Source organism: Arvicanthis niloticus, chromosome 7 (genome assembly GCF_011762505.2).
Source record: "Arvicanthis niloticus isolate mArvNil1 chromosome 7, mArvNil1.pat.X, whole genome shotgun sequence".
Taxonomy (NCBI): Eukaryota; Metazoa; Chordata; class Mammalia; order Rodentia; family Muridae; genus Arvicanthis; species Arvicanthis niloticus.
This window is the reverse complement of record NC_047664.1, coordinates 3,959,032-3,981,913: the sequence shown is the minus strand read 5'-3', so window position 1 is coordinate 3,981,913 and position 22,882 is coordinate 3,959,032. Positions and strand designations below refer to the sequence as shown.

At 45.1% G+C, this 22,882-nt stretch overlaps 1 protein-coding gene across 1 annotated transcript in view; it reads right to left on the bottom strand.

The window, feature by feature from the left end:
- Nucleotides 1-1,517: 1,517 nt before the first annotated feature.
- Nucleotides 1,518-22,882, bottom strand: part of Tgfbr3 (transforming growth factor beta receptor 3) — a 179,234-nt gene continuing 157,869 nt past the window's right edge. The window contains exons 15-17 of the mRNA XM_034508479.2: nucleotides 15,108-15,155; nucleotides 12,786-12,893; nucleotides 1,518-4,753 (exon numbers count right to left, since the gene is read on the bottom strand). Of these exons, the coding sequence (XP_034364370.1) occupies nucleotides 4,635-4,753; nucleotides 12,786-12,893; nucleotides 15,108-15,155 (275 nt within the window). The 3' untranslated portion in view covers nucleotides 1,518-4,634. The remainder of the gene's footprint in view (nucleotides 4,754-12,785; nucleotides 12,894-15,107; nucleotides 15,156-22,882) is intronic.

Genomic DNA, 22,882 nt, shown 5'->3' with positions numbered 1-22,882 from the left:
CCGGTTAAGCTCAATTGCATCACTTAGATTCTCACATTCATATATTTTTTTTTAAACTTGTTTTTGAGACAGGACCTTTCTGGTAGCCCAGGCTTGCCTGAAATTTATCATATAGCCCAGGTTGTCTCAGAACTTAGTCCTCCCATCTGTCTCCTGAGTGCTGAAATTATGGGTGTGAATCTACAGCTTGCGCTCCAAATCCTTTTGCTTGAATCAGTTTCCACATGTGATATGTCAAAGGAAGCGGAACTGAATGTAAGATTTCAGGTCTTCACTGCCCCGGGATACATTCTAGGAGGAGCACATTATCCCTGAGTCAGAGGACACTTGCTGGATTAACATTCCTCAGACCTCAGGGAAGAGAGCCCACCTGTGGGTGGGGAAGGCCCAAAGCAGGAAGACACATTCCTGACCACAAAGAGTGGTCAAGTCATCTAGGTGAGACTGAGAAATAGTTGGGCAAGTGACCGGGCACCAACTGAGAAATAGTTGAGCAAGTGATGTTATATTTCCTTAGCAACCTTTCACCCCCTCCTCACTCTCCAGGTTTGTGGTTTCCCCCTTTAAAAACCCTTCTCAGACTGACTGGCTTTGTCTGATTGCATCCAGGTACGGTGTCTGAGGTGTCCTGGGTGGCCGTGATTTCCCGAGACTTGAGTAAGGGTCTCCCGAGTTTGGGGGTCTTCAGTAGACTTTGTTGTGTTATTTCTATTCAACAGAATAAAATCCCTATTTATGAAAACATGTCAGTGAGTTCGTGTTTGAACTAAGATCGTGGATACCAGGTCCTCCAGGGACAGGACTGGAGGGCCGGATTAGGCAGCTGTGGATTTATCTTCTACAGCAGCTGCTCTATGTTGGTAGCAGCAACATATGTTGGTATCGTAGTTGGTGGGTCTAGGAAGACAGTGAGGTGAATGGAGAAATTACTTAAAAGGCTTAGGTGGTGTAATAACATGATTTGCATATGTTTAGGAGCTTGGCTGTGTGGTGAAAGAATGAAAACCAGGGAAAGTGTTGGTGTTGGTCTGCAGCTAGCAGGCTGCCAAGGTTGGTTTAGCGCAAGAGAGCACGGCTCTCAGGTAGGAGAAGGAATAAGTTCATCATTTGAAAATGATATTATCCAAGAATGAGTGAGATTTGGGCTTTGTAAATTGGGGGGGGGGGTGGTGATGTCAAAGAGCTTTCAGCCATATTCTAGTTTCTTCCTTAGGCAACTGCAAGAAGCTAGTGGCAGACAGGGCCGGTGCATGGTGGAAGTAGTGTTGACATTTGAGGAGAATGAAGAGTGAAGCCTAAACTCATATGCTCTTCCCTTTGACTCTCCCAGGAGTACAGAAGGCCACAGAGTGAACTCTGGGCACAGCCTGGCTCCTGCCCGCTTCCTCTCCGCACACTTTTGGGTCCTTGCCTTTCCCCTCCCTTCTCCTCATCCTCATCAGCCCTGTTACAGCAGGAGCCATCAAAGTTGTGCCAGACCAAGGGAAGGGTTTAGTGATGATCAGATACAATATAAATTAATAATTGATATATATCTTTATTATGCACAGATAAAAGAGTTAAAACTGTGGTTATCAAAACTATACCTCTAAGCAGGTTCACAAAGACCATGGAACAGAGGGAAGGTTACAGCAGGGGTGTTCAAACTGGCCACAGGGATTTTTCAGGGTATACTTTTACCCTCATAGATGAAAAACAGTAACACAATCAGGCTCACTCGGGGAAAAAAGCAGAATAGAGTATTGCATTTGGAAACCGATAATAGTCCTTCCTAGAAAAATATCTGTCAGTTTAATGAACAAACCCCCAGATAAAACAAACAGGGTTAAAATAAAAAGTTTGCATACACAACTCACCCGACAAATGTGCTCTGTTAACACAACCAGCAGTACGCTCATCACTCAAACCATGAGGTAGTTACAGTATAAAAGGACTGGCACGAGCCTGCGCACCCACACACTCAGGCAAGCTTGTGGAGAACACATGCAGGAAATGAATTTACACTCTCATTACCAGACATGCAAAAGGCCATTTGTGTTTAGGAAAAAAAAATGCTACATGACCAGCTCAGGTAGAAGAAAAATCTCCAACCTTTGGAAATTCGGCAGTAACAGCTGGAGAACACTGCATGCAGGGCTGTAGTGCCTTGTACAGCCGGTCCCGCCTTAGATGCTGGGGCGGTCCAGCATGGCTTCAGCATTGACAAGACAAAATGGCCTCTGTAGCCACTAGTGTAGCCCACAGACACAACACAAAACTTTGCAGGTTGAATTCTGTATAGCCAGACTATAACAACAGTCTTAAAGAAACTTGTAGAATATGCTATGAAAGTAAGGCTTATACTTTGTATTAAATCTGTGAAGGGTGAAGCCGTCAGAAACATTGTAGCAGGAGCCGGGAGGAGATACTGAAGCTTTACACTTCAGGAATACTTAAGGACATTCATTTTCCAATATGGGATCAGATTTCTGAATAATACTTCTGATAATAAGATCCAAGGAAATAAAAGCTTTTCTCTTTTTTCTTTCTCTCTTTTAAAAAAAAGTCTTTTGGTTTGCATCTTATAAATTTGTAAGTTAATTTAAGATTATTTATAAAGTCATTGGCAATGTATTATCTCTCTCAAAAATATACATTTAAATATATTACAAAAAAAATTTAACCCCATCCATCTAAGAAATCTTTTAATATCTTTCCATAGCTAATTTTCTCTTTAATATGATGGAAAAGGTTTTTCTTTTTAAATCAAAGAATTGATTAGAAGAATTCACAGTAACTGAAATTAAACATTTCATATGGAGTAACTTAAATTTCTCTAAAACATTTAAATATATCTTTATACAGAATTTTTGTAGTAAAATATAGCTATAAGTGATTTAAAGACTCTAGTCTTCTTTGAAGACATCTTTAAACATTTTTTTATACATAGAATATACTTAAAAGTTACATTCTGCTGAAGGTTAGGCAAAGCGCATCGTTTAAACACAGGTAGCATAATCCAGGTCCTCCACAACGACACCTTCATGTTAAAAACCAACAACTAAAGAGAAGTATTTCTCTAGTCTCAAGCCATTTTGTATTCATGTGGAAAATCTGAATGTATCTATGCATCAGTATCTATGTATCTATGTATCTATGCATTAATATTTCAATTTCATCAATTTCAATGTATCTATGCATCAGTTGGAGGCCCTCGGCCTTGAAGGAATATGCTTTGGTTCAAATTTTCTCAACTGAATGGAAGCTAGGCCACTCTGGTCAGTCGGACAAGGGCTCGTCAGCTGAGAGACTGTCCATCTCCCTTCATAGGCTGTCTGTACTGTGATGCTTCGGAGCTTCTGACTGAAGTTTTCATTCATGAAGGCCTGGGCACAACTGCCTGACTTTAAAGGCAGTGGGCGTTGCTCATGGCTATTTCAGGCTAGGATCTAGCTTGTTCTACTTATGGAATCTTACATTGTTTGGGGAGGGAGGGATTCTGGAAAAGCAGTATTATTTAATTTGCAGTGGTTCAGGCATGGAGAATCCCCTCTGGGGTTCAGTTTCAACACAGAGGCATCACGGAGCTCAGTAACTGTCAGAGTGGCATCACCTTATTCTGCTGAAGAAGTTCACCTGAAACCCCCTTTAAAGTTAGTGCCCTTCTCCCTGTCTCTGCATCCTCGGGACAGAACTGGTGACATCATCAGATGGCCTGGGGCTCTATACAGGCTCATCAGAGAGACTGATGGGTTTGGAGTCAATATAGTCTACACATATAACTCAAGTTCCAACTCTGGAAGCATAGAACATTTTTAAGGAGGAAGTGATCCTCTCTCCAGTGTGCCAGGTGTTCTGCACTTGTGCCTATGTGATCACAAATGGGCATTACCTTGCTAATCCCTCTGCTTACCACTGAACCCCACCTGCCTGATGTTTAAGTGTTATCAGGACAGAATGTCAGAAACAGGCACTGAGTCTGATGTTCCACACTCTTGACCGTTTTCAGTTTCCGTGTGCCTGGAAGGAGAAACAAACTTGGCTTTAAGGCACTTTTGGAGTTGGTGTGCATACATGGAGGATCAGGAATCGGCGTTCATTTTGGCCCAAGAGAGGAATGTTGCCTTGGCAAATGACATCCCCACAAGGCTAGCGAGCTACACAGGGGACCATGTAGGGTGTGGCAGGTCAGAGTGGGCATCCAGAGCGAGATGCAGATTGGATATGTAAGGAGCATTGCTTCTATTCTACATCTTGGTTCAGCTAGGCGAGGATCCCTGGCTGTCTCTCCCTGGCTCTACGCTCTAGCTGACACCCCTTCACTGGTTCCTTTACTCTGTAAAACATACGACCCCAAATGATGGATGTTTGGACACCTGGACAAAGCAGCATTAAAAAACAAAAACAAAAATTGGCATGTTTCACATTGGAACCCCCATCCTGCGAGGAGCTGGTGAGGAAGGCCACCAGCTTAGCTTCTGTGTGACAGATGTCCAGGGTCACATTTACACGGGCCGTGGTAAAGGTGAGTAGAACAGGTTGTCTGTATACTGAAATTCACTCTCTCTTTACAGGGAGCCCAGATCAAGCCTTCCGAGTCTGGACGGGCAGCACTGGCATCAGGCCCTGCCGTGCAGAGGCAGGCGTCCGTCCACCTAGGCCGTGCTGCTGCTAGAGCAGGGGGTGCTCTGAGTGCTCCCGATGCTGTGGGCTGCGCTGCTGTTCTCCGAGGCCGGTGGGGAGGTAGGAACTTGCTGCCTTCGTGCGGTCTCCCCTGCAGTTAAGAAAGAGGTGTCATATCATGAGATCTGAGAAGGAATGTCTTCCTCTCCCACCCTTTCCTTTGATTTTTTTACCTGGTGTTTTTCTCAATTACAGGCAGAAGCAGCTAGCCCAGGTTGACTGGAGGGCCCTGTACTTTAAGAGTATATATATATACATACATACACATATGCATGCCAGTAAGAGTGTCTTCTGTATGGCAGTTGTGGCTAGGATCTGTATGACAAACGCCCTGGATTCCAGAGCTCACAACTCTCAAACCATCACCAGTATCTACTAGCTAGGGGCGAATCTTCTGACACCATGAAACTGCATAACCATCTCACAAGTTCATGACCAAGAACCACACAACCGAGTTGTAAAACTAATCACAAATCAATATAATAATGTTTTAAGAAAGTCTATAATTTTTTTATTGGCCTACCCCTTTTTGTGCTAGGAATGGAACCTAGGATTTTACATACGCTAGGCATGAGCCTAACCACTGAGCTACCCACCCCTTCTTCTTGAATGCCTTGCTTAGCACTGGGCTAGTGATTTTGAGAGCTTGCCTTAGCCACACACAAAAGGCTTTATGTGCCCAGCAGGAAACCCACCTGAGAAATGGGGAGGGGACCAGGGGAGGGTTAAGGGGAAGGGGCCTAAGTGGGACGGTACTGCCAAGGGGCAAAAAAGGGGCCTTTGGGGCAAAAAGCTTAAATACATGGGACCTGTACGGATCTCCAGCAAACCACTTCTCTGCATCTGGGGCTCTCTGCTGAGTTCAGTGCGAGTGTCTCGTAACACATTAATTGCCCCACTTGTCGTTACACACCCTGCTGCACTACCGCTCAGCCTGTTCTTTGTGCCAAGTGTGCAGTGCTCTGGCGAGGGAGGAAAGCTCAGGTCACACATGGTTTGGATTTAGCTGTGTGAGGCCCTAAGGTTAGCTAAGGTTAGTCCCTTCAGTGAAACTAGCCTTTTAAAAAAGACTGTAGGTAGAGGAGAGATGTGGGAACTGAGGCCCAAATGTCCCCTTAGCAGTCCCCACCCCCACCGACATAGGAAGCCCCAGCAGGCCAGGTCTGTTTATGAGTTAGGCCCCCTCTTTCCTGTCAGGCTGAAATACACGGGTTGCCAGAGATAAGCAACCCTCCCTCTGCTTCATTAAAACACAGCACTGAGGCAGAGAACAGGCTCTGACCTCTGAGCCAGCTCAGGAACTAGGCCTAGACTTCCATTGCCTTCCCGGGGCCCCTCAAAGATCTCTGCCAAGCAAGCAGTTCTGCAAAAGGCAGGGAAGCTGCTCACTCGCTCTGGTCCCGGGTCAGGTTTCAGCTTTCCCTAACACAGCTCCACAGGCTTCTGCAATCCACCTCAGAGCACTTGGGGCTGCTGCATGCACTGGCTTCCTCTAATTATGTTTCCTTCTGGGACTGGAGGGATGGAGAGGGGAAGGGGTCAGTACTCCCAAGGAGCAGGCAGGCTACGGTGTTTTAACAGTCTTCTCTCTGCAGGATTCTGGGTCTTCCCCAGCACTGCCCTTCAAATGTGTATGTGATCAAGGGCCAAGGGCGAGAAGTAATATTCTGCCAAAAATTCACTTTCTCTGAAATGGAAGATCCTTTCTAGAAAATAATCCAATCTTTTTTCTTCCTTTCTCCTCACCTTCCGTTTACCTCCCGTGCTCTCTTCTGTGTTTGAACCCAGGGCCTTGGGTACTCCCATATATTTCCAGTCCTTGACTATCCTGATGTACACACACACACAGACACACACAGACACACACACACACACACTTTCTCTCACACACACACACTCACACACATATCACTTTACCACTCATGTTAATCCGTTCTCAGTAGAATACTCCTGTTACCCATGAGAAGGCTACGGTGGCCACATGTAAGCTTGCTTCTTTGTTACATTGTCTAGAGCTAGAGCTGAACCTCAGGCCTTGGACTTGGCTAGGTAAGCACTCTATTACTGAGGTAAATCCCTAATCCCTGACTCTCACTAACACAACAACAACCTTCCCCTTTTAAATCAAGGGCACAGCCAGGGCAGTGGTGGCGCACGCCTTTAATCCCAGCACTTGGGAGGCAGAGGCAGGTGGATTTCTGAGTTCGAGGCCAGCCTGGTCTACAAAGTGAGTTCCAGGACAGCCAGGGCTACACAGAGAAACCCTGTCTCAAAAAAAAAAAAAAAAAAAAAAAAAAAAAAATCAAGGGCACAGCTGCTCTAAGGGGAGGTTTCTTGCCATTCCTTTGGGCACTGCTGGCCTTGTGAGCTCATCTCTAGTGGATAAAGCAGGACAGCCTTGCTTATGTTCATCTCTCCCAGAACAGGACAACGCTTGATGAGTCACACTCAGGAAAAATGTCAGCCGTGTGTCCTGCCCAGGAAGTCTGAATATCTGCTTCCTGGGAAGTGTCTCTTTGCTGTGTCAGCTTATTTTAGTGCCCAATAGAAAAAACTCTCATAACATTCAGAGTCTTAGAAACTCTTGTCTTGCTAATGTAAAACCCTGGGGGAAGGGAGGGAGAGAGGGAAAGAGGGAGAGAGAGGCTTGCCAGTACTCAGAATTGTGGGGTGTGCCCTGAGGTGGTCAAGTCACACTAGCTTGACACTCTTACTGACTTCAGCTAGACACACTGTTCTGTCAAGGAGACTCTCTGCCAGGGGACCTGTTTGTAAATGCTCTGGATCCTGGAGCAGGCTGGCTCTCTGGACTAGATGAATCTATGAGCTCTGGGTTCAACGGAGAGACCCTGACTCAATATATAATGTATAGAGGCATAAGTCGGTCACAGGGGGTTCAAAGGCGTAGGCGACTGAGACATCAAAGACCAGAGACTACACACCCTAGTGGAGTGGATGCAGCTGCCGCAATAAAAGTAATATGGCTCCCCTGAGTTTCCTTTGTCCCTTGCTAGACTGGGACCTGCCTGTCCTTATCCAGGAAAAAGAGGGCCATGTACCCTCTGAAGAGGGTGACCTTGAAGATACTGGAAATGCCCGGTCCCAGACACTGCAGCTGAGTACAAGGTTCTGTTGACACCGAGTGCAGCCTCACACCAACTGAAGCAGAATGGCCTCGGTCCTCTTGTGACAGCCTACATGTTTGTGTTCTCTGGAACATGACATGTATTTGATTATCCACATTCAGGAAAAGTGTCAGTACTGTGCCCTGCCCAGGAAGTTTGAGTATTTCTTTTCCTGTGTTGCTATGTCAGCACTTTTTATTAATACTCTTTAGTCTCTCTTCTCTTCTCTTCTCTTCTCTTCTCTTCTCTTCTCTTCTCTTCTCTTCTCTTCTCTTCTCTTCTCCTCTCCTCTCCCCTCCCCTCCCCTCCCCTCCCCTCCCCTCCCCTCTCTTCTCTCTCCCCTCCCCTCCTCTTCCTCCTCCTCCTCCTCTTCTTCTTCTTCTTCTTCTTCTTCTTCTTCTTCTTCTTCTTCTTCTTCTTCTTCTTCTTCTTCTTCTTCCTCTCTCTCTCTCTCTCTCTCTCTCTCTATCTCTCTCTCTCTCTCTATTGGCAAGACCTATACTGTGCAGGTAGGAAACAGGAAGCCCTGTTTCAGGAAAAACTCTATGAGCTCAGAGGACAGATGTAGGGGTGACCCTGGGCTCATCCATAAAACATCCCCCTCAACCCTACAGACGTTTGAAAGGCTAAGACCTCCATATTTGGAACTATTCCTGTATTCTTTTCAGACAGATAACCCAGGTATAGGGGAGAAGAGATCTTTAAAACAAAACATAACAAAGCTATAGTTCTTAGAATTAAAAAAAAAAATCAAGGCAGTGTTCTGGGTAACTGAAAGAGATGAAGAAGCAGAGGACTAGTTAAGAGGTTTGCCTTTCAAATAATTTATATAGTGAGAGAGTGCGGGACACAGAGGTGAGAAAGGCAAGAGAAAAGAAAAATTGAGTGACACATGCCTGTTACCTTAGGCGTCTAAGACAGGAGGGTCACAAGTTTGAGGCTAGTTTGGGCCACATAGTGAGCTTAAAGCCAACATAGGCTGTGCTGAGATACTCTGTATCACCCTAAACACACATACACACACACACACACACACACACACACACACACACAATTAAGAAAGAAGGACAGAAGGAACAATGGATGGGTTTTTAGGCTGAAAGCCCAATTAATTCCCAGCACAAAGTATAAAAACACCCCTAAATCAAGGAATATTATTATAAAGATGATTCCAGAAAGAAAAGACAGCTCATGCATGGAATCAGAAATATAAATCTAAGTGGTATCAAATCCCTCAGCAGCAATCTTTCGAGCTAGAAGAAAATGAGGGGCACTTTTGAAATTCCAAGGGATTATTTATAATCTAACAGTGGATACCATGTTTGTTGAGCAAGTGTTTCTGTAAAGAGAGGATGTTTCGGACTCACAGCATAAAGGAAAAGGAAACACGTATTTCCCATGTCCCCTTTAAACCAAGAAGGAAGGCATGGGATATGCCGCCTAAGACATCCGTGACCCAAAGAAAACCTCCAGATTTGGGGCAAAAGCGAGGGGTCACAGTGGGACAGGTTAGACAGGTCCAGCTGGCTTAAATATTGTTTCACTTTTAAGAGGGGAGGAGGAGAGTGAGCTTATGCCTGTGAGTAGCTGCTGGGCATAGATGCTGGGAACGGAACCCGGGTTCTCTGAAGGAACAGTCAGTACTCCTAATGCGGAGCCATAGCCAGCCATCGTGTTGAAGAAAATGGACGCCACGTGGGGATGTATCAGGCAACCATAACAGCCGGCAGTCAGTAGACAAACTGGTGATAAATGCCTAGAAAACTAAGCCAGTAGGGGATGGGATACAGAGAGGCAGAGAAATGCTACTGATCCTTGGAAAACCTAAAACACATGGGGGAGAGGTAATGCAGCTATCTTACCAAATGGCTAAGTTGTGATCAGCACATGTGTGGTCATCACTGCAGAAACGGTGAATATGGATCCAACCAAGATTTCAGTGTGGTTCTACCAGGGTGGCAGCGGTTTTCAACCTGCCCGTCAAGACCCTTTTGGAGGTCAAATGACCCTTTCCCAGGGGTTGCATGTCAGATACTCTGCATATCAGATATTTACATGAAGATTCATAACTAGTAAAATTGCAGTTATGAAGCAGCAACAAAAAATAATTTTATGGCTGGGGGTCACCGCAGCATAAGAAACTGTATTAAAGGGTTGCAGCATCAAGAAGGTTGAGGACCACTGTGCTAGGGGGTAAGAAGGGGAATGGGTGGATAATCAGGATGCCCAGTAAAGCAGAAATAAACCATCATTTTCTGCAGTAGGATGGTAACAGGGAGGATCCCAAGAAAAAAGAGGCAGCCATATATTGTGTTATTTAGAGTTGCCAGCTATATCTCACAGAACCAGACAAGAGTTTTAAAAATACTACTTCAGGGAAAGGAAAAAAAAAGAGTGAGCAGGGGTGCATCTGCCGTCTCCATAAGTCGTTCAGGCACCAGACACTCATTCACACACTATTTTGATGAGACTAAAAAGGTTTCCTACAAAGCAAACACAAAGCTCTTGCCTTCCAGAAAACAACAGATGTGAACACACCTGTGACTCTGGTACTGTGTCCCCAGAAGTGAGAAACCTTGGACCAGAACCACACCTAACCCCCAACCATCTCTCCTCTGTACACGGTGAGACAGGGTTTTAAAATGGGGTTCTCCAAACAGAAATAATGGATCCCCAGGGCAGCTATTTCATTATGCCCAGAGTTGCTCTATGACAGAGAGGGAGCCCCATCTTTTTAGACTAAAAGCTATTCCAGGAACATAAGTAAAGTGTCACAGTTCCAATGTGTGACTTGCTTATGCTGTGGAAAGGCTGGAGAATGTGAGCAGAGGGAGTCATCTGAATGAAGGGTTGTTCTGGACACGGAGGCAAAGCAGCTTGAACCCCCTGAACCCCCAAATATACCATATAAGGTCTGCGTTCCACAGTTAGCTTATTGTGGAAATTAAAGGACTGAGTTGCTGTTTGGATGCCCATCTCTGCTTGCTGGCCACAGCATTCTGACCGTCTCTGTTCATCTAAGCTTGCTGCTGCCTGACCCATGTCAGAAACTAACTGGGCTCGGAATGGAGCCCTCTTTGTGTTTGTTTGGTACTAAGATTAACTGTGAGCTGTGCATAAGATCAGCTGGGAGCCACAGCTTTGACTGAAACGTCATTTTCGAGCGGAATCATAGCAGCATTGAGAGCTAAAGGCAAACAACACCATCTACAGTCTTGGCTTCTGAGTCGGCACCAACATAAACTGCCGGAAGGGCCTTTTCTCTGCCTTTAATCTGTGTGCAAACTTCATCTTCGTATTGACAATCCTTTCAGCTTTCCTCTGAGGCTTTTGTTTAGATGAAAGAGGATGAGGTAGACCACCTCCAGCTTCAGTGAGGAACAGGACACAACACTCAGGCTTTGCCCTCCATCAGCTCGATCCTTGGCTTTGGACAAATACGGTTTTGACAGAGGGATCTCAGTGGGACCTGCTTCCACAGTGAGTATCATTGGATAACCCTGTATTATGCCTGGGCCTGGCTTTCTAGCCCAAGATGGACCATGTGGGTTTCAGGATCAGCTCTAAGACCAAAGCCAGCCAGTGGCTGAGTAGACACATGGAAAACATCTGTGGGTGACCAGCCCCACATAAAATCCTCAGGGCTACAGTCTTCTTGGAGTACTTTCAAGTTTATTCCCTGTAGACAACATAGGCCGCCAAGTGCCCTAGAACCTCCTCCGTGCAGGAGGCTGGAAAAAGTTGCAAAGGACTATTAGTTTGAGATCTAAACATGTCAGTATTGCTGTGATAAAATTATTTACTCCAAAATTCTACTCTGCTAAAAGCTGTCCCTTCGGGTTCTTTTCTGAACTTTCGCATGAGGAAAACGTCTCCAAATGACTCATAGGCATTTATATAACGCTCTAACGCTCGGAACCACCCCACTTAGGCTTTCCTTTTCTCTGACATGAAACACATTTCACTCAAGAGTTGCTGGTTGGGAACGACTTTTGAGGACTTAGAGTTCTATTAAACTCTCTCAAGCTTTTGGCACTAGGCTTTCACAAGGTAGCTAGAAGGTCTGCTGCTGTTTGTGCCATGATCTAAAATACTTTGTTACAAACTGTAGCATTTGAAGTGAAAAGAGAGTAAGACTTTTAGCTAACAAACAGCTCCTGTCACATACTTTTCTCAAAAGTTTGAGGCTCTGTCTAGAAACGAGCAGAAAACACGGGAACTGGGAATGACCGAGCGCCTGTTGCCCAAGCATGATGACTGGAGTATAGAACCCCCCAGAACTTACGTAAAATCCAAGGAAGGTTGATGGCTAACTGTAATCTTAGCGCTTTGGGAGGCAAAGATAGGATTATTGGGGCAACTCTGAATTCACCAAAAAAACATCAAAACGGGAAGGCGGGCTGGGAGAGCATAGCTTTAACTTCTTTGTTTTACCCTTTATATTTTTTCTGGTCAAAAAAAATTTATTTTGAAATTTAAACTTTGTAAACATAGGAGAATCTTGTTTATGAAAGATGTCACCAGTTAAAGGCCAGGAGGTCGTGGTTTGGAGTCCCTGACTGAGGGCAGGAGAGGGCCTTATTCAATGCCCTGGCAGCTATGGTTGTGAGCAACAGCTCTCCCTCACCACATCGGCTTATTCCAAAGTCTTTCATTTTGGAGAGATGGTTTCTAGTACCAGTTAGTCATCCTATACAGAGCCCTTTAAGTTCTATGACAAGATTAGAACTATATTAGAAGTTGAATATCACCAGCACTGTAATTGCAACTAACAACAGGGTAAACATTTCTTTTCTAAGCATTGCTCAGACAGAGTTACATTTTTACGTGATCTAATAACACTGAATACATAAATATAAGAATAGTGAAAATGGATGTTCTCTTTCTTTTGCTTATTATGCTACCTGTCCAACAAAAACATTGGTGTCTATTGCATGGCGGGTGCCCTGTGTCCTGGGTGCCCAGATGCGCCCTAGCTATGAGTAAGCAGTCACTAACCTGTGTGGGAGTAGATGTACCACAAGGCCCCTGTCAGGAGTGCTCCAATCACAAACGCTGCAAATGCAATGCCCATCACGGTGAGCGTGTCCAGGCCATGAAAAATCTCTAGAAGAGGGAAAGAGATACATACATGATGTCAAGCTATCTCTCATACTTCAGCTTCATTCTTACTTCACAAGCATAGTCATAGTTAAGATCAGAGGCCTCTAATTACACTAAAACTCTATGTTTTGTTACTTGCAAATTTTCTGACAAATGAAAAGATGGATTGATTGGACTTTTACATATTCTGTTTGCAATTTATTCTGAGCAAAGACTTTTTAAAAAAAAAATTTCAGGTTTATTTAATTTACTTTGTATGAATCTTTGCCTGCATGCACTTAAGTGCACTACATGTGTGCCTGTTGAATCTTAGAACTGGGGTTATGCATGACTATGGGCCACCATGTGGGTGCTGGAGATCCAAGTTGGGTCCTCTGCAAGAGCAACAAGTGCTCTTAATCACTGAGTCATCTCCCCAGCTCCCCAAAACATTAGCTTTAAAAATAAGATTTATAAATCTTGTGATACTTTAAATCTATGGTCTGAGAACCTAGGTAACTTGAAAAGTCACAAGTTAAAATACTTTAGTGGTAAAGAACCAGGCATGCACACCCTTAGTCCCTAAGGGGACTGGGGATGCAGAGGTGGGCAGATTCAAGACCAGCCTGGTCTATTTAGTGAGTTCCAGGCCAACTAAGGGTATGCAGTGAGACCCTGTCTTTTAAAAAAAGTAAACCTCCACTATCAAAATCAGACATGTACATATTTTTTTTTAAATTGAAGATACAACTTCTCTCCATGTCACAATTTCTTCTTTTACTCCATTCAGGAACCACCCTAACTGATCATTCTAGAAACGAAACCTCTTTGCTTTTGAACTCACACCAACACAAAAGATTGTTATAAGCAAAGGTGACCCCTAAGTAGCCACTGCCATTTAAAGGCTGTTGTTCAGTATTGCCTGGTGAAAGGAGTCTCGAAGGACCCAAGCTCTTCCCGCTGCATGCCTGCTGGTGTGTTCCTTTATGTTCTGGAATAATGAGGGTGACTCCACCCACCATGGCCAGGAGGTAATAATAAAGTCAGTATGACAGAGGCAGACCTGGGAAGAAACAGGGAACGAGAAACCAGGAAAAGCCTGGTGGAAGTTACAATGACAGACCAACCCTTCAGGCCATGAAGCTTAATCTAGTCCATGGGACAGATACAAAAAGGCGCTGGGCCATCGTATGCCTACAATGCAAAGACGGCATGCCCATAAGTTTTTAGTAAAGACATCCTGAAATTCCAAAGACAGAGATGTCATTTATGAAGATCAGCCCATTGTGTCTGTTACTGAGTTTGTGGTACTCCACTATTCCATAATCTTCTGGGAAAAAGCCACTGAAAATATAAAAGGGGCTTTCTATAAAAGTACTATGAAGAATTTGTACCCAGCACTCTAGAGGCAGAGATAGTGGAATCTCTGAGTTTGAGGCCAGCCTGTTCTGCCTGTTCTATGGAGTGAGTTCCAGGATAGCCAGGGCCACACAGACAAACCCTGTCACAAAAACAACAACAACAAAAACAACCAAAAAAATAAATAAATAAATAAAAATAAAGAAAAGAAAGTTAAATAAAAGAATACTGTGTATGTCTTGGGGTCAGCGATGGGAACCAGTCCTGGGAATCTCCAGGAAGAAAACAATACAGATTCTCCTCACAGGGACACATCATCTAAAAGAACCTTGGTGGGTGGCAAGACGCCAAGGTGGAATTCTATGCCAATGATAATCATGGAAACACACTTTAATAACATACAAAGTGATAGCCACCTGCATGACTCTCAACCCATTCTGAACACAGTTTTTCTCTTACTCTCCCTAGCTCTCTCCATCCCTTGGCCTAAAAATGGTCTTGAATGTGTGGTGCTGCATTCCTCTGAGCAGGTAACCACCACAGGCGGAATTTAAAGAAAATACTCTGCACTGGATGACAGAAAAAAAAAGCACACAAATAATTAACTTGATAAAGTGAGTCTGAAGCCTTCCGCTCTGGCTCCATGTGTCAGTGGGTCAGCTAATTAAGGTTTTAATACAGTAAAGGTAGAGACCACCGGAGTAGGAAGGGAGGGGGTGAAGGACGGACAGAGGAAAGGAGAAGGGAAGCGTGAGGGGACAGGAAGAGGAAGTGGGGAGGACCGCCCAGTACTCCTTATCAGCTCAGCTTCTTCCCTAACCAGCACATTCTTAGAAAAGCCCAGAGGCTTTGCCTGGAAATAGTTGCATAAAGACTTACGTGGAGGAGGAGGGACTGGACTGGAATCCTTAGTGTTTGGAACGTTTTCTGAAACAAAAGCATAAATCACAATGCATTCCATTTACGTAAGGTTTCATCAGGCTCGGCATTTCCTATTTGTTTTCCTATTTGTTAATGCGTCTGTGTGTGTCTCTCTGTCTCTTTGTCTCTCTGTCTCTGTGTCTCTCTGTCTCTGTCCTTTCTCTCTCTCCTCTCTCTCTGTCTCTCTCTCTGTCTCTCTGTCTCTCTCTGTCTCTCTCTCTGTCTCTCTCTCTGTCTCTCTCTCTCTCTCTCTCTCTGTGGGGGTTGTTACTGGAGGCTAGGAGAGGGTGCTGGATTCCCTGGAGCTATAATTATAAGCAGTTGTGGGCCACGTGACTTGGGTGCTGAGCGCTAACCTCTGCTTCTCTAGAAGAGCAGCCAGCACTCTTAACTGCTGCGACATCTCTCCAGCCCTACTGCCGATCTTCCTCTTTACATACCAAAAGTCCATCTTAGAAATGTTAGGCACTGTAGTCTGCTAATGAACCATTACAGAGGCTCCCCAATTTGAAGGAAAGCCAAAGGCACCTGAATCTAAGGGCTGAGTCTGTCTGCATACATGTATTCATCTTTATGGTTACCTATGCAAGGGTTCAATACCACCGAATACCACACATCTCCAATACAGTCACAACAGTGTTCCCCCTTGTAAACATTCTTTTAAGAGTCTACAGCTTTCAGCTGGACATAGTAGCTTGTGTCTTTAATCCCAGCACTCAGAAGGTAGAGGCAGGTGGGTTCAAGGCTATGTCTGGTCTACAAAGAGACCAGGGTTTCAGGACAGCCAGAGTCACATGGTGAGACCCTGTCTGGAAAAACCACCACCTACTGCTGTTGCAACTTCTCTCTCAACCGCAGGGTTAGGTTTGGCTATGTTACCAGATTCTCTCTTCTCACCATGTTCCAAATGTTTTCTCCTACTAGGTCCCCTCAAAGTGAATTCCGGAGAGCCCCCAGGGACTCCCTTTTGTATACAGAGAAGAACAAATGCAGTCCGTTTCCAATAAAACATAGTATCCCCTCCCCTTTCCCAGATCCTCAGGCTGGCGGCTCCTCCTATTCAAGGTTTGTACAGGCTCACTGATCACACCTCCAGAGCTAATTTCTGCGGTGCTGGCTCAGGTCTGTCCTGCAGAGCTGACCTCTCCCGCATTGCTCACCCGCCTCTCCTGTTACACAGGTCACTTCCTAACATGCTACAGTGCCAGTGCCAGGGAGTGTGGAGGTTCCCAGAGGTGGTTGGGGTTTTTTTGTTGTTGTTTTTGGTTTTTGGTTTTTGTTTGTTTGTTTTTGTCCTGCCTTCAAGAGAAGCCTCAGAGTGGCAGAGACTCAGACTCCCAGAGTTGCCTGGTGACAGGTGCTTAAAATGCTTACACACTTTTGGAAAATGGCGGAAACAAATAAGACGACAAAACGCTTATGTGCTTCAATAATTCTGTAGCTTCACAGTCACAGAATGCCACAGACGCGAGGTTTTATATGACACTGAACCCCATCCTTGGAGGCAGGCAGAGGAAGAATTTGCTATTACTATCTTACAAATGAGTGGCCTGAGACTCTGATATCCTGTGACCAGCCCGAGATCACAGCTGGGAAGCATCAGGGCGAGGGCTGAAGCACAATTTCTGACTCCTGCCTCCAGGCTACAGAGAAGTGTACGTCCTGGCCCTCAGCTGGGGAAGCCCTGTCTTAGCAACTGCTGTGCACAACACTTGCTGCTCTCCACAGTGGGATGGGCCTAAACCAGGGTGCTGCCACTGTGGCCTGAAATGGGAAATTATAATTTGAAATGATTTATTTAGGAAAGCAAAAGAAGACTATTGCATGAGGTGAAAATCACATGAAATTTAAGTTTGTTCCATGAGCACAGTGCTCTATGGTCTCATATGATCTGAGCACTTGAGACAGGAGCTGGGTATGTCCCAAACCCAATATATTATCTCTCTGCCCTTTACAGAAAAAGGGTGAAGAAACCCTGGCTCATGTTCCACCCTTCTCTTCAGAGTTTAAAAGTGGTTTGTGCTCAGTGTCTCTTAGCTTCAGCTCGTTCTTCTTTCAATAGAGAAGGATACACTTTCAATTCAGAGCAAAACAACAATGACAAAAAAGAACTTGTGGAGTTTAGACCAAAATAATGCAAGCTTGTCTTTACCAAAGTAAAAATAAACAATAAGGTTGACAGCTTGAAAGGAGATGGGCTGCTCGTTCTTGGGGCTAACAAGCTCAAGTTCTAGTTCTAAGTGATCAGTAACTGTGTGGACCCCTGAACGTGAGAATAGAGCTTGGCGGCCCTCTGATGAGTTACATTTCGATACAGTTACCAAAAAAAATTAAGGTGCTTTAAAAAAATCAATTCAGAGAGCCAGGCATAGTGAATAATCCTATACGCCTAATCTCTGGGTGGTATTATTAAGCAGGATTATTCTTTGTTAAAGAACAGCTTGGGTACATGGTGGCACTGCACCAGTTTGAGCTGCACAGTGAAAACCCGTCTGTGATGTTTGACTGCTCATATGACACAACGCAGTGGGAGGAGAGTCCTACTGAGGGACTGTCTACAGGGCGGCCTGTAAGCTTGTCTGTAGGGGATGACTCCACCCAGTGTGGGCGGCGCTATTCCTACTCTTGGCCGCTGGTGTGATGAGACTAGATACTTGAAGTTCCTGCTTTGATTCCTTAAGTTAGAATTACAAACCAAATAAACCTCTCCCCTCTTCTATGTGGCTTTTGGGGAGGAGGGTTGAATTTTTTATCACTGCAAAAGACATGAAGCTAGAACACTGTAGTAGAAAAAAAAAGATATAATTCAGTATACAGAACTTACACTCATTACACCAACTACAAAATGCATTTAATGGGGGCTGGAGGGATGGCTCAGTGGTTAAGAACACTGGCTCTTCTTCCAGAGGACCTGGGTGTGATACCCAGCACCCACATAGAGGCTTACAATGATCTGTAACTCTAATTTCTGGAGATCATATGCTCTCTTCTGGCCTCTGACAGGCATGTGGGACACAAACACACATGAAGGCAGGGCTCCCCCACACATAAAATAACAAAATACATTTTTTTAAGGGATGCATTTTCTGGCTGCGGGTGTAGCACAGTTGGTAGGGTGCTTGCTTGAACTGCACTTTCCTGAGTATCAGCTTATCGCAGCACTAACAACATTACCTCTAACATTTATAGATTTGTGTAGTATGATACAGTGGACAAAAATCCTGCTCCTCTTACCTCCACCGTAAGAAGCACACGAAGTGGAAGCATCTAACCACAAAATCCACCTACTTTCAAGAAGTAGCAGTTTGATTCACTGCAGTAAGTGCAAAGGCATTTGACGGTCTCAACAGTGTGCATCACGCAAGAAGTGTGCACACACTCACTTCTGGGAAGAGCTCCATGAAGTCTTCCGCCTGCGGTTAAACTTTCTCACTCAGAATCCCCAAGTGGTTTGAAAAGAATGATTCTCCCCGGGGAGCCCTCACATGTAAGCATTTAGGTTTTATGGCAAGGCCTTCCTGATGGATGGTATTGTTTAAAAGTTCTTAATGGACTTAGGTTGTGATCTAATACTCTCCCCTTGCCCCAAAAAGGGCCCTCCCAGAGAGCTAAACAGAAACACCCCTGCCTCATTTCCTTGCGTCAAGTCCCTTCATGATTACCCGTGCAGAGACAAGTCTACAGCAGGGCAGAGGCTCCAGGTTTATCCTCCAACAGCTCTTGTTCCCCACCACCCCTGAGCACAACTAGAACAGCGCTGTCTCTCCCACAGCCCTGTAACTAAACCCCCGCTGAAAGAAAGGAGCTGCCGGAACAATATTGACTTTGGGCTTAGGGGAAAAGACTTGTTAGAAAGGAATCTCAGATGTTGCTGTAGAGAGAATTTTAACAGTAGATTTCTTTGCAGAAAGAACACACTATAATCAACATTCTGGATCAAATCTTGTCATATACTCTGAACAACTTTTGGTTTACCTCTAGAACCACAACCTCCCCCTCGGGCTGTTGGGCATGGCTTTCATGGATGCACACGCCTGGGGTGGGTTATGCATGAGTAACTGACACAGCTTTTGGCCTCCTGTTTTAATTCAGTTCTTCTAAACACTGGAGGCCCTATAAGGCCCACAAGGAAACAAAGCATCAAACTGGCACACACACACATCTGTTGGCATCTGGCAGAGGGAAGCCAGGAAGGGGGAGGCTTTGTGCAGTTGTTCAAGTGTATTTTTACTAACCTTACGTCTCCAATCCCTTCCTTGGGCTCTTTTCAGTATTTATGGGATGCCTGGCAGTGGTCTGTTAACTTATCTGCACTCTGCCACTCGACAATGACAATAGTTCCCTTGGTGGTAGGGTTGTGAGGGTAGGGGTTATGGGTGGGAAGATGGGGGATGGAGTGGAGATGGGGAGACTTCAAGAATCCTACTGGGTTGTCACAGCCGGGTTGGGCATGGGCACAGCATCTACTGAGTGGAAACGAAGGATGATGCTGAACTTTCTACAGTGCAGCCGAATCTGAGCTACCCAGCCTGCGGCAGATGCTATTCAGACTGAGAAACATTGTACTAGAAAGACCTTAAAGGCCTAGTAGGAACCCAATAAACACCTTTTTATAATAAACAACCCAAAGTATCGTTTCATGTTCTATTACCAGGTTCTTTCTCAGCAGCGTAACATCTACATGGCTTGCAGAGCGGCGTTCCTAAGGGATCTAAGCACCGGGCTCCTCCTCAACATCTTACTTCCCCTTCTGAAACAGGGTCTTCCTATGTAGCCCTGGCTGGCCTTGAACTCACAGAAGTCTGTCTGCTTCTGCCTCCCAAGCGCTGGGATTAGAGGTGTGTACTACTATACCCAGCCTACGCCTCAAGATCTTTTGATGCTTCTTAAATTTCAGAGGCATCTCTTGGATGACTGACAGATGAAATGGGCCATGGGAAGTCATCAAACAAGATTCACCATGAATAGCGGCTGAAGCTGGGTGGTGTGTCCCTGGGAGAATCATTCCAGTTTTGCATACATTTAAAATCTTCCATAGAGCAGTTTTCAAAATGTGAAGAGGCTGGAATAGCGTGAGTTCTACACCCTGCTCCCTCTGTGACTAGAGATGGGCGAGTCTTTGCTCAGCCTGCTCCTGAGCCCCTGTTCCCCTCCTCATCTTGTCCTTAACCTGAGGACAAACTTTTTTTTTTTTGAGTATTTTTGGCTCTGGAAAATCCAACTGTGTTCCCTAAAGTCACGCCTCTTTTAGACCAATTTCCAACTCACAGAACTCTGCTTTCTGAAACTCTTCCCTCCCCTGAAAGAACCCTGGTTTGGCCGAAAGCAAAAGCAGGAAATCCACATTTACTGACAGCCCATAATATGCAGGTGCTTTTATTTTCAAATGTGGAGAAGATCCAAAATTTCAAAAGTTTAATTTGCTAAGAATTAAAAACCTTGTATAAATCGTGGTGAATTGGGAAGCCTGCCAACACGCTTTAGTGTTCCGGCAGCGATGGCAACCGGCAGCCTCTCAACCATTTCCATTGTTTTGCCAGGAACTGTAATACTCATCAGCCATTTGTATTTTCTGCTTGTGTGTGTTTAAGTTATAAAGTCACAGAGTGTCTGGGTTTGCACTTTTAAATTCACTCTAACATTTTAACCCTGTCAAAGAATGTGGGGGTTTTTTCCCCTAATTTTTTTTTCACTAAAATACTTGGGTACTACATTGATAACAATGAAGTGAGAAGGGGAAGGAGGAAAGCGGAAAGGAAGTAGGGGGAAGGGGAGTAGGGGGAGGGAATGGAATTGGAGAAGGGAAGGGGTGGAGGTGGGGAGGGGTGGAGGAGGGGGAGGGGTGGAGGTGAGGAGGGGGAGGGGGTGGAGGTGGGGAGGGGGAGGGGTGGAGGAGGGGGAGGGGGTGGAGGTGGGGAGGGGGAGGGGTGGAGGTGAGGAGGGGGAGGGGGTGGAGGTGGGGAGGGGGTGGAGGTGAGGTGACTCCCTATGGTACTTGCAGATGTGTGTGTGTTTTATTAAAAACAGGAATTAGATTACATGTGAAAGTTTGCAAAAAATGTAAAACAGAAGGAATGGGTTTGAATCCTGGTCTGCTATATATATATGTAGGTGTGTGGTCAAGTTAGATAAAGCACTCGTTCTCCACAGAGCTGCCGTGAGGTTGAAATTCTGTAACACCCTACGCATTTAGCACAAAACAAATGCTTCATCAGTGCGGGACTCTTCCCACCATTAACAGTCTAAGTGTCTTCACCTATTGCTGAAGGTTGACGTAGCAAAAAGATGACCAGCCAGCGCTGACTTCAGAGGACTTAAAGGCCAAAGGTGACTGTGATACCTCCATGAAGGTTCCACTAAGGAATAATGTACAACTATTCATGTAGCATTGATGGCCACTTTCCCTGCCCATAGAGGAAGAAACACTGTCTGAAAGACATCCCTGTTCTTGACAGTGGTGGTTGTCACTCTCTGCCTTTATCTGTGGTCCATAAAAACACAACTGCAGTAAAGAAAGATGGAGCCAACAGCCAGGGAGAGTCGGCTCTGTGGCAAGGACATCAACAGGAATAGCATCAGGTCAGTAAAGCTGCTGGGAAATCTTACCCCACAGGTCAACTCTGCTCTCCCACTCCCAGAAAGAGCATTAGCTGTTATTATTTTAAATAAGCCACTGCTACTGGGCCAGTGACCGCCTGCCTTTTCCCAGTGACATTCCAATGCCCAGTGATCTACATGGAACAAAAATTATTTCAGAGCCAAAGAAACTAATCACAGCGGGTGAGGGGTCATCATAAAGATGAGAGTCTGCAGAAAACCTCCCTGCTCCTGCCAAGGAAGCTGATTTGCATACCGCCCCCTGGGAAGCTCAAGTTCAACTTTTCAATTTGTTTCACAAACCCGACCAATAAACGGTTCACCCACGAGCTTCTCCAAATAAAATCTCACCTCAATTAGTGAGTCTCATGAAATTGCTTTGATATCTGGTTAAAAAAAAAAACAATACCTTTCCTCTAAGGCTTTTATGTAAGGAAAACACTGAACGTTCAGTATAATGACTCTAAGTTTGAATAAAAGTAATTACCTAATTTGCTAGAGAAATTACTTAGAAAAATACCACCAGAGTTTAACAAAAAAGAATGAAAGAATTGCTGGAAGTTATAGTGTTGGGATATTAAGGCCTAAGTACTGCCTGGCGCTGGGCACGGCCAGCTGCTGTGTTCAATTACCAACTGAATGAGTGCTCTCAAAATAGGTGAGGGACAGGGACAGTGATATGACTGCAGTGTTAATGGCTTTGATAGCACAAAACACAGCCAGCTGTTGACCAGCTATGAGCTCTCTGCAACACAGTTACTTTATTCATATTGCTTTCCCTACACTCAACAAAACGGCAGCAGTATCTGGGCAGCCTAGTTAAAGAGACACCACTGCACCTTTCAGAGGACCCGAAACCAACCAATAAAGTAAAAAGAACCACATTCAGGACAAACGCAATAAGCGTCTCAGATGAACGTTCTGAGTCTAGGATGGCCAGAAGTGAACGGGAAATCTGCTCTTCCCAGCAGCTCAGCTGATGGCTGAGGCGGGAAGGGCACCTCCGTGTCCCCGTTCTAATGCCCCCTTTCCAGATAAGAACATGAAACAAGGAGTTTGAGAGGTTTTGCCACAGCCGGTTGGGTATGGAGGGAACAAGAGCTGTGCCCTCAACTTCAGGGCTGTGAGCCAGTCCC